The sequence below is a fragment of the Bison bison genome, unplaced genomic scaffold (genome assembly GCF_000754665.1).
Source record: "Bison bison bison isolate TAMUID 2011002044 unplaced genomic scaffold, Bison_UMD1.0 scf7180017864371, whole genome shotgun sequence".
NCBI lineage: Eukaryota > Metazoa > Chordata > Mammalia > Artiodactyla > Bovidae > Bison > Bison bison.
The window spans coordinates 13,149,383-13,161,316 of record NW_011494943.1 but is presented as its reverse complement, the minus strand read 5'-3'; the positions used below and the strand labels follow the sequence as shown (position 1 = coordinate 13,161,316).

Genomic DNA, 11,934 nt, shown 5'->3' with positions numbered 1-11,934 from the left:
GGGCCCCGCCTCTACTTTCAGAGTCACCCTGGGGCTGCAGGTGAGGGCCCGGGCGGCGCGGTCGACGGGGGCCCAGTGAGGCGCCAAGGGAACGTAAGGGTCAAGTATGACGGTAAGGAGCTACTGAAGCGCCTCAGCCTGGAGGAGTGGATTCTGGAGCAGCTCACTCGCCTCTACGACTGCCAGGAAGAGGAGATCCCGGAGCTGGAAATCGATGTGGATGAACTCCTGGACATGGAGAGCGATGATACCTGGGCTGCCAGGGTCAAGGAGCTGCTGGTTGACTGTTACAAACCCACTGAGCCTTCTGGACAAGATCCGGGGCATGCAGAAGCTGAGCACACCCCAGAAGAAGGGTCGTAGACCCAGCTGAACGGTGGCTCCACAGGACAGTCTCTGCCCGCGCCCCCCTCCCCGCCCCGACCTCGTAGCAACAGCAATACCAGGGGGCCCTGAGGCCAGGCCTGGTGCCACGAGCAGGGCTCCCCGTGCCCCTGGCCCAGGGGCCTCTTCCTTGCCCCCTCAGTTTTCCATTTTTGGGGTTTTTTTATTATTAAACTGATGGGACTTTTTGTGTTTTTATATTGACTGTGGCGTGGGCCCTTTAATAAAGCTAGGATACGCCTCTGGCGCAAAAAAAAAAAAAAAAAAAAAAGAGCTTCTGACAGAGACATCAGAAGGGGGCCAGAGAGTCTTGCTGCTGCTGCTGCTAAAGTCGCTTCAGTCGTGTCCAACCCTGTGCGACCCCATAGACGGCAGCCCACCATGCTCTGCCCTCCCTGGGATTCTCAAGGCAAGAACACTGGAGTAGATTGCCATTTCCTTCTCCAACCCTGGTCTTATCAAGGCCTTATATACTTTAACCAGACCCACTCCAACAACATACATCTTAAATTAGCAAGATTAGAACTAACAATAGAAAGGTCTTACCAGACCCACTCCCACAACATACTTCTTAAGATAACAAGATTAGTCAGAAGGTTCTTGTTAAGGAGAAACATGTCCTCGAGCAAGATACTTTGTTATATTGACTAATACAAAGCAGTTTAGAAAAAAAAAAAAAAAGGCTGTCCTTTTCTCCTCCTTGAGACCCCTGGACCCCTTCCTCCTCTGGGACTCCAGACTTATCAACCTGCCTAGGAATTGACTCTCTTGATTAGATGTTCATCCACGTGGACATAAGGGGCTCTGGTGTTTGCTTCTTGCCTCTCTGGTGTTGCCTATCTGTCCATTGATGGGTAGATGGAGTGCAACTCTTCCACTGATGGCTGAATTCCCTGGCCTTGCTCAGTATGTTTTATCTTTTAAAAGAAACTCTTTAATAACCCCTCAGAAGACAGACAACTCACTGGATGCCCAGCCCCCAGTGGAGACATACTTGGTCACAGGGACACAGACAGCATTCCAAAAGCATTCTGAGAAATGTTTCTTCCTGGGGCCTACGCTGTTAAAACGTTAGAGGGTGTTTTTCCTCTTAACAAATAGAAAGCTGGGTTTTAATACAGAACAGATTGGTGCCTGTTGGGGGGGGGAGGGGAGGCTTTGTGTCCTGGGGAGCCCTGTGTCTCTGTAGGAGGTTCTGCGTGTCCTGAAGGGGGCTTTGTGCCTTGGGGGTTCTGTGTCAGCTGTGTGTCTGTGGGTAGCTGTGGGTCCTGGGTTGGGGGGCAGTCTGTGTCCCTGTGGCGAGGTTCTCTCTATGGGGAGGTGGAGGGTGGGGGTGGGAGAGTCTAGACATTCGTTTACACTTGACTCTTGAACAACACAGGGGTTAGGGACACCCGCCTTTCACACAGCAAAGAAATCTGCGTCTAATTTATAGTCTTCCCTCTTATCCATGGTATCTACGGTTCTGCAGCTGCGGATCTAACCAACCGGGGTCGTGTAGGTAGGCCCGAGGCGTATACTCTTGAAAAGAAATCTGCGTGTTAAGTGGCCCCGCGTTGTTCAAGGGTCATTTGTACTTCCATTTCTTCACTTCCACCCATTTTGCTCTTTTCGCGAACATTTTACCAGCACACCTGTTAAAAATTCCACAAAGCATTGTTATTTATACTGAGATACTTATCCTTTTATCAATTAAAAATAAGAAAATCTCTTTTACCTTAATTTACATGATTTCTGGGGGGGCGGGCTTGAGTTAGTGTGAGAGTCTGGGTCCTGCCTGCTCCTGAGGTTTGAGGAGCACGGCTGGGGTACCCAGTCAGGTGGTTCCCACCCTTAGCTCCGCGCTCGAGATGCGACCCCGCCTCTCAGGTCAGGCCCCGCCCCCAAGCCGAGTCGACCCGCCCTCTTCGGTCGCGGCCCCGCCGCCCGGGAGACGTGACGCTCTCGGCGTTCCCCCCGCCCCGGCAGGCCGTGGTTGGATTGCTCCGCGCTCCGCGGTTCCCTGGCTGCGCGCGCAGGCTGTGGGCCTTTCGCTTCCGGCCGCGGCAGCGTCGGCGCTGGCCAGACGGATCCCCGCGGTCGACCTCCCGGAGCGGCATGCGGCGCTGAGGCGCGGTGGATCCCGCGGCACCATGAACCTTCTGCCCTGCAACCCGCACGGCAACGGGCTGCTCTACGCCGGCTTCAACCAGGACCATGGTGAGGAGAGCCCGTTAGTGGCTCCGGCCCCCGCCTGCCGCCGTTTCCCCTCCGAGCGGGGTCCCGCCCTCAGCCCTGCGGCGGCGTCCTCACCGGGTTCAGGCCTCATCCCCTGCCCCTGGCGTTCTCTCCCCTGCCCCTGAAGCCGTCCTCCTCTCCCAGGCCACCCCTCTCCCCCCGGCCCAGTCCGCCTCCCCCCCGCCCTGACCCCCACCCCCATCCAGGTCGGACAGTGATGGGATTTTCTGGGGCGGCGTCGGTTCTTTTTTGCGGGTTTAGGGTCCCCAGCGGCCGGGACGGGGTCGCATCGAGGTGAGAATGCCCCTGCAGGCCCAAGACCTCGTCCGCGAAGGTCCTCACCTTTTCTGCTGATTGTCGTAGAATATGCCTCCGAAGTCACACTGTTTTTCTTTTGTTGGGTGGCAACCCGACTCTTCGGCCCGGCTTTTCGTGAGATGGCCTTTTTCGCCTTTCTGAAATCCTGCGTGATGCGGGACTGCGCCCCGCTCTAGCCCAGGGAGGGGCATCGCGTCTGTTCTGAGGGTTCGCTTTGGAAGCCCGTTTGAAGAGGATCCAGAAGCAGGAACTGCAGGATCCGTGTCTGTGGAGCCAGTTTGGGGTAGAGTTACGTAGGCCGGGCGGGGGTCGCCCAGCTGTGTCAGCGCGTGGGCGCGTGGTGTGCTGGCTCCAAGGTTCTGACTGTAGGGCCCCGGGAGAGTGAAGTGTGTTCTGGGAACAGAGGCGAGGCCGGGATTTCCTACAGGGAGGAGCCCTGAAGGGCGGGAAGAGTTCTTGGAGGAATGGAGTTGGACGAGGGGAAAAATGTGGGATGCGGGCGGCTGGGCTGGGGACCGCAAGGGTTGTGGGGTCTGCTTTGGGGGCCAGAAGTTGGGCACCGGGCAGTGTGTGACTGAACACTTTGGGTTTTGATTTCCAGAGGAGGGCCAGTAGGTTTCTTAAAAGGTTCTGATAGTTGAAAACTCTAAGGAGTTAACCGTGGTGTAGCAACTTCTTAAGAAATGTGCTTTCAATGGAAAGAAGTGACTGATTGATATTAAGGGCAAGGAGAGGCAGTCCTAAAAAGCAAACACGGAAACACAAAGCTTACTGACTCTGTGGCCTTTAAATCCAAGGTCTGTACCCACACGACTGAGCGACTAAGCACACACATTGGTCTTAGGGCCAATGAGGAATCCTTGTAGTAGACTTCGGTATAATAATTGAGGCTCACAATAAAGCTAGTTATTTTAGAAACCAGTGAAGTTTATAATTTTTTATAAAGGTTTCATCAAAGATTATTTAGAAAATACAGCTCTGGCTTTTAAATGGATATATTTCACTTGTCTGAAAAATACACTCTCACTTTTGTAAAACCACCTCATTTAGTTGTAATAGTTAAAAGGAAAACTTATAGTGTTGCTGAAAAAAAAATGCATTTATACTTAACCTTCTGCTTACCCTTAGCTTAATTCCCTATAATTAAAATGTATGCCAGGTTATTGAGTTAGTTACATTTTGTTTTTATGTTGACTTTTAATTTTTACTCAGCATTTTTAGCACTCTCATTGAAACTTCAGCTTTAGAAACCTTTGCTCATAACTTTAAATTGTTCAAGCTTTTGACTTATCTTCTCCCAAAGATAAGTTAAGTTGTATTACAGTTTCGAGATTCTGAAGTGTTGAGCTGTGTGCCTTTCTATAATCTGGCTGGTGTTTTTCTTTCTCTTCCCGTGGGAAACAGAAGGTTTGAGTAGACACACTTCTGTAGACTAGCTTTAAGATAGCAAGGACGGGAAGGTTCATGCCAACTGTTGTGTGATAACCAACTAAAATCAGTTAATTTACTTCTCCCACCCTGCGAAATAGCAAAGATAATGCCTAGCCTTCTTAGAGAGTGGTTTCCAGTCTTGTGTTTGTAGGACCTTTTTTCTAGCTTTTTACTGAAGTGCATTACTCTTACAGAAAAGTGCATGTATCCTAAGTATTCAGCTTGGTGAATTTTCCAAACTGAACACACCTTCCGCAGCGCCCAGGTTAAGAAACCAAATATCTTGGCACCCTCTGCTCCTTCAGGCCGCTCGCCCGGTCTAACTTCAGCTACACAGATTAGTTTTGCCTGTCTCTGTACTATATTTTGTTTCTGGCTTTTTTATTCAGCATCGTGTTTGCAAGAGCTTTTTTCCCATGCTGTTGAGTGTAATTGTAGGTCGTCCTCACTGGTGCAGTATTTCTTCGTGTGACTACATCACAGGTGGTTGGTCCAGTCAACCTTTGGTAGGCCTTTGGGTAGGTTCCCGGTTTGGGGGCATTTTGAGCCTACGGGTGCTGCTGTGACCATTCTGTTACCTGTCCTTTAGTGAATGCGTGTTGTCATTTTTACACGGCTTGTATGCCTGGAGTGGAATTGAGTGCAGTCCTGCAGACAGTTTTCTGCAGTGGTTGTCCTGGATTGCCCTCCATTCCCACGCCTCGGCACACCCGTTTTGGCCATTTTGGTGGATGTTTAGTAGATCTCATTGTGATGTATGTGTGAGACTGTATTTGCATTTCCCTGATTCTGTAGGTTTAGTAAGCATTTGGATATTCTCTTGTGAAATGTCCATATCTTTTGCTAATTTTTCTATTGGGTTGTCTGCCTTTTTCTTATGGATTTATAGGATTGTGTATTTTATACAAGTCTTGTTAGAAATATGTGTGTTCTGGTGAAGACAAGTAAGATCAGTGCAGGCTTAAAATTTGTGGAAGGTGTAATAGTTGAGAAACAAAAGGAAAACTTTCGACTTTTGTATTTCCATATTTTCCAGAAAGCCAAGCTCTGATTCTTCTGTCCAGATTACATAATTCCAGTAACACAAAGAGGGAGTTACAACCCAGAATAAGAGATAATAAGTAACATTGCACTTTCCAGTCAGTGTCAGACTCCAGGCCCAGATAAAGTTCATTTCAGAGCCTGAGAGTTAATTACAGAACAGATTCCAACTCCTGGGAAAGCTATTATGGTCCTTGTAGTTTTATGCCTAACTTGGACAAAAAAAAATAGAAGCGTGCTTTTCATATTGGGGGGATGGAGTGGTTGATAGAATAGAATAATGTCATCCCAATGCTGGAACAGGGATCAAAACCAGAAGAGACTCTGAGGGTGGCTTTGGCTTTCAGGTCAGTGATGTATTGTGGTGAGGGTCCAGCCACTGCAGCTTGTCTTGGGAAAGGAAATGAAAGGTTTGGTGTTTCTCTTTCTGGTCACAAGCTTCACATTAGCCAGCAGTCGAACTTGGTGGTGTTGATGGAGATTAATGTGGTCTTGATCACACTTAGGCAAGTGAAGTCCAGATCACAGGGTCATCTTAAAACTTGAGTGCTTCCTTCACTTCCTCACAGCATCTTCAGTTGGACCATTAACAGTCTGGTGTGTGCCTTGGGGATGGTGACTGAGATGGATTTAGGGAGTTAGGATTAGTTCCCGGTGGGAGTGAGGTCATGGAGACCTCAAGCTGCCTTCTAGAAGACCCTCCGTACTAGCCCTTCCACCCCTTCTCCAACTGGATGTGTCCCTGCTTACTGAGGTGGCCTGCTTTGTGGCTGTCCTTGCGGACTCTCTTGTTTGTCGTTGTCTCTCTAGGGCTTGGTGCCTGATACAGCCCTGGAGAGGTGTGTTGGGAACAGGGAGGCCAGTGGTGGGCATCAGAGGCTGGAGTTGAGGGACACGTGGGGTGGCAGGGTGGCTGGTTCGGTAGCTGCTGAGCCCCTCTTGCGGGAGTTAAGTGTTGGAGCAGAGAGCCTGGTCCATGGGATGCCAGAAGGGCCCTGAGGGGGCAAGTGGAGTAATGTGCAAGCCCTTTGATAACAGTCCATGAGGAGAGTCATCATGACACATGCAGACCACGTCCGTATGGCCTGAGCATCCACAAGAGTTCCTCAGAGAGGCCACTGTCTCTGGACCCCTTGCATGTGCTGCTCCAGGCCTGGGGTCTTCAGCTGAGACCCCAGTGAGGTGATTAATTTGTTTCTCTTACACTTTAGGATGCTTTGCGTGTGGGATGGAAAATGGATTCCGAGTCTATAACACCGATCCACTGAAGGAAAAAGAGAAACAAGGTAAGAGTAACACATTCTTGGTTTCTGCCTGTTCCCAGTCCTCAGAGTCTAGGTGCTGTCCTTCAGATTGGAGAGGAGTGGGTTGTGAGAAGTTGTTCATGGGCCTGTCAGCAGCTCTTCTCTTCCTTGTGTTGAGCTTCTACGAGCGCTGGGCTCTGCGGACTGGGTGTAGTAATGATTCCATGGGTCCTGGTGACCCTGGTGAATCCAGCACCTGCTGGCCCTGCTGAGAACCAGGTGTGGCTGTGCCGGCCTCGCCATGCTTCGTGTCCAACATGAAGCTGTGGGGAGCTGAAGTGAGAGGCTTGGATACGACAGGTAGGGCTGACTCTTAAAATAACTCTTTCTTCGAAAATACTATTGTGGTGATAAATTATAGTTGCTTTTGTTTTCTTATTTCAGTGTCTTTTTTTTTTTTTAATTTCAGTGTCTTAAATTACGTTTTCATGGAATACAAGTTTTCACAAGCTGAAATCAGGAATTCTTTTCGTAAAATAAAATAATGGTGGTCCTTTGCCCATTTGGCAGGAAAGATGTGTAATTTAACGGGTAGACGTTTCCCATTTGCTTCTTTCCTGTGTATTTTTCTTAAGCTTTTAGTGACTCCTAGTCCGTACCTGCCAACAGATGAACAAATCTCAGATAAATCATAAACAGTGAGAAACCTCCTTTTTCTTCCTGCAGTTGTGGTTTTGGTTTTTATTCAGTGTGCAAGTTCTATTTTCTGATGCAAGAACCATTTCTCATCTGTAAGAGGAAGTCCCTGCATTCTTATGCTCCCCTGTCAGCCCCCTTCCGTTTTGACAACTAACAGTCTACATCAGGGATTTTCAGATTTTTTTTTTTCAGCAGTGAAACCTCTTTGTCAAGTAAAATCTTCTGTAAAACAGCAAGTGATACTTTATTTCTAAATAAAGTAGTTTGTAAGCTGAAGTCTGTTCAGTTCAGTTGCTCAGTCGTGCCCGACTGCAGCACTCCAGGCTTCCATGTCCATTACGGATTCCGGAACCTACTCAAACTCATGTCCATTGAGTTGGGGTGCTGAAGTCTGTAATTTCTATTTATTAGAGAAAGCCCAGGGCAGCCAGGTGGTAACAGGCTCAGATCTGGGCCCACACTGTTTAGATTCGGTCTTGCCCTTCGCCGTATCAGGCTGCCGTGTGACCTGGGGCAGGAGAAACCTTGGGCAGGTTACTCACCTTCTCTTGGCCTCAGTTTCTTTTTGTGTAAAAATGAAAATGTTAACTGCCGACCTCCTAAATTTATTGTGAAGATGGATGAATTAGGATGAGGGAGACACACGGGCTAGTGGCAGCACACACACCGAAAGTGCTTTGTAAGCTTATTCGCTCCTCATTGGTGGCAACAGTGTTACCTTTAAAGAGTGAGTCTTTGGAATTAATGAGGGTTACCCATGATAGTGGGAGTCTCCTCTCAGTCTTTTATGCTTCTGACTTCTATTTAATTTGTTTTGGTTGCATTGTAGATTAAGACAGTTCTGTTTTATACAGAAAAATAGTTCTAAAGTATTTTGAAACAGCTTGCCTTGCAAATTTCCAGATGCTTTTTACCTAAATTGACCTAGAAACTTAGGAACTAGACTTGAGTGTCAAAGTTGAATCATTAGCGGCATATTAAAAGTTGCTTTCTAAGTAATGAAATGTTTACAGTGGATCTAGGATTTCTTATAACAGTCAGTGAAAACAAGAAGTATCTCAACCTCCAGGAAGGCTTGCTATTGTCATGTTGCAGTGCTGTGTCTGATCCCCGTCCCTGCTCAGCGGCACTGTATCTGGCTCAGACTGTCTCTGAGCTTCACTTGTGGTGAATTTTGCACTTGCCAGGGATCCAGCAGGGCTGTGTGGTGCTTATTGATGGCGTGTTTAAGGACTCCACCTACATGCGCTTGCAGGCTGGTCCACTGCTTTATTTCTGGCAGCGAACTCAAAACAGGCAGACGACTTGACCTTGTTCCTATTTTATCGCCGAGATTTGCTTTCCTGTGTGAGAAGGGAAGTGTGCCTGCATTGGAGGGTCATTCCCAGATCTGGGCTTTCAGCCTTGTCTCCGCTGTGACCATGGCTCTGCATAGGGGGACTGCACGACAGGCTGTGATCCGCAGGCATCTTGCAGTCACACCCACTGCTGGATGGAGCTGGCAGTGCCAGGAAGCCGTCTTGGGCATCCTGGGCCCCCAGTGGAGGCAGCGTTCTCCTCCAAGGTGTTGGAGGTCCTGTGTCCCATGCACAGAGCCGAGTGGCTCGCTCAAGGGAGGAGTGGGAGCCCTGGGAGCACAGCCTGTGTGGCGTTCTCTCTAGGGTGCTGCAGGGCCAGGGTGTAGGACTGATTCACACTATGTATATCACACACACATCCAAGCACATCCTGACAAGAAGGTTCAAGTCATAATTTGAACAAAGATGTGTCAGGAGTAATACAGTTGGATAAAATTATGTCTAAGTGGTTATAAAAATAAAAGGAGCACTAAAAGGTTAACTCCAGTCTTCATTTAGAAACACAGCCCTCCCACATTCCAAAGGTGCCTAGAACTTCTGTAGCCCACGCTCGATGAACTTGCAAGGTGCTCAAGCCCCTTGTCTTCGGTGCTGCCTGACTCTTCTTCCACACCGCCAGTGCTCACACGTGTAACGTGAGCAGCCGTGTGTGGGGAGCAGAGGGCACACGGAGGCCTAGACGGGATGACTCGTGACAGATGGGACAGCAGGTGAGACACTTGTTTCTGAGCCCACTAAGCGCTGCACTGGGGGTGGAGGATGCAGCGATGAATAATGTGGGCAAGGTCCTTGGTGAGACCACCCAGTGACTGGAAATAACAGGTGGCCTGTCTGCATAGGGTCCACGATGCAGCACCTGCCTGACCTGACAGTCTCTCAGGGTCTTACCCAGGGCCCGTCATCCTCCAGTTTGAGAGCAGATCGTGTGGGCTCCATGCCCTGTGTGGTCAGTCAGTCCAGCGTGTGGTAGGTGAGGGAACAAGAAAGAAGTGGGAAGCATGTGAGAGGGAGGGGCTGAGCTGATGTGGGTGTAGGGGAATGGGGTTATGTCCAAGCTAGCGATGGCTCTGGGGAGGGTGTGGAAAGGCACATTCCTAGCCTTGATGGTACAAGTTTAAATTGGTAGAACCTTTTTTGTAGAAAAATTTGACAAACAGTTCATCTTCTATATTTGCACACACACACACATGCTCTGATCCAACAATCACACTTAAAGGATTTTATCTGAAGGAAAAAACTGGGAAAAAGACAGTAGATGGTCCATGCTGTGGTACATGCTGACGTGAAGGTACAGCTGTGATGCACCATGAGAGCGAAGAAGTTGGAAACTAGTGTGATGGTGCCATTGGTTTGAGTTCAGAAGTACACACGTGATCTCGTTTACAGCTGTTCCTACTTTATGCTTTTCTGTGTTGTTTCATTTTTATAGTGATAATATATGATTTGTAGAATGAGAAATAATTAGGCTATTTCTATTAAAACGCCTGGGAAATAGGAAAGAAGAAGCTGAGGGTTGCAGGGCAGATGCCGTGGGAAGAGGCTGGGGGCTAATGTCATGCTGGAGGGCTGACTTCTGCCCCTTCAAACAAGAGCCTCTCAGTGGAGGGGAGGTTAAGCCAACACTCAGGACGTCCCTCTCCCCCATTTTCTTTCAGTTTCTGTGTGTGTGTGTTTATTTTGGCTAAGCTGCTTGTGGGATCTTAGTTCCCAGCCAGGGATTGAACCCAAGCCCTTGGCAGTTGAGAGCTCAGAGTCCTAACCACTGGACCACCAGGGAATCCCTCCAGTTTATCACTTTGAGGCAGATTCTATTGGAAGAGTGGGACATGTCAGCTATTGATTAGCGCCTGAAGCTTTCATCGATCAAAGTTTCCTGGGAGCCTGTCTTGTGTTCTCTGCCTCTGCATAGTTTTAGTCTGCTGTATAGCTGGCCACCGGGCCTGGCCGCTTTTAGAGACGTGGGCGCGTCTCTCTGCTTTTTCCACCAATTGGCGACCCCTGTGGATCTTTCAGGACTAGCTCTTGGGGCCTGGGGTTCGGGGGCTCTAGTGGCAAACCTTGGGCTTCCTTTCAGGAGACCCCCTCCTCTCCAACTACTTGGGGGCTGTGGCCCTTGGTTTGGGGGAGCTAAAATCCTCTGATTCTCGGGGAGTTTGGAGTCTCGCTTTTGATTGCTTCTGCTCTTCCCAGGAAAGCTTGTTTTTCTTTCCCTGCCTCATTGGTTGATGCTGAAAAATCTGCCCTTCTGTCTTTCCAAAGTTAAATCCCAGAGGCCACGACTGTTTCTAGTGGTTAATACTGCTTCTCTGTCTTAATTCTTAACCCTTAACATCTTTGTAATCTTGACATTGATTAAAAAAAAAAAAGCATCAAAATGTTAGCCATAAATTAGGCATCCAGGTAATACAAAGTAATTCTGATTTCATGTAACACTTTTTTTTTTGTTGCTGTTGTTAGAAAGAGGCTTAGAGAAAAATCACAACCTATATCATTTAAATTAAAATTAAAAAAAAAAAACCACCCTTTGAAACAGAATGTAATTTCCTTTTAACAGAAATTTTTGTGTGATTTCTTTGTGTGAAGTACTTCAGTTTTTGTTTTTTTCCCTGATTGGTTCACTGTGCCCAGGTCACATTTCCGAGGCTGTTGTGCCTCCTGGCATTTCTTTATTCTCCTGTTAGCTTGGTCACATCTGCTAGTGACTCACTGCTTTCGGAACTTGAGAAGACTTGCAACTGACAAATCCAGCAGTAATGAGTTTGAAGTCTCAGTGCTCACGTAGTGTTGTTGATGTTAGTCTGAAACATTCTCCCTTGGTTGGATAGTATTTTTAAAATGTATTAGTTACTTCTTGGCATAATTTACAAGTTTCTCCTGATATATTTGATTCTAGAACTTACTGAACCTGCGCTGAGGAAATAGTTGCACTCCTAACAGACCCCCACGAACTCTTCATCTTGCAAAACTCTGTCCCCACTTAGATACTGACTAACCCCTCCCCCCGCCGCGCCCCCCCCCCCCCACGCCACCACCATCCTGGTTCCTATCTTTATGAATTTGTCTACTCTAGGGACCTCATATAAGTAGACTCATGCAGTATTTGTCCTTTTGTGACTGGCTTATTTCATTTAACATAATATTATGTAAACATAGAGGCCGCTTCTACCTCTTGGCTATTGTGAATAATGCTTCTGTAAACAGGCATGTGAAAATATTTCTTTGCACCCTCGATTTCAGTTCTT

The 11,934-nt window shown here is 48.2% G+C and overlaps 2 protein-coding genes across 2 annotated transcripts in view; both read left to right on the top strand.

The window, feature by feature from the left end:
* Positions 1–642, top strand: LOC105000605 (protein phosphatase 1 regulatory subunit 14B-like; the record flags this gene model as incomplete). Its single annotated transcript, XM_010856551.1, is given in 2 exon segments — positions 1–302; positions 304–642. Coding segments are annotated over 2 exon segments (372 nt in total), but the record flags the coding sequence as incomplete, so codon positions are not given.
* A 1,710-nt stretch (positions 643–2,352) lies between these two features.
* Positions 2,353–11,934, top strand: part of WDR45B (WD repeat domain 45B) — a 26,431-nt gene continuing 16,849 nt past the window's right edge. The window contains exons 1-2 of the mRNA XM_010856392.1: positions 2,353–2,583; positions 6,603–6,677. Of these exons, the coding sequence (XP_010854694.1) occupies positions 2,517–2,583; positions 6,603–6,677 (142 nt within the window). The 5' untranslated portion in view covers positions 2,353–2,516. The remainder of the gene's footprint in view (positions 2,584–6,602; positions 6,678–11,934) is intronic.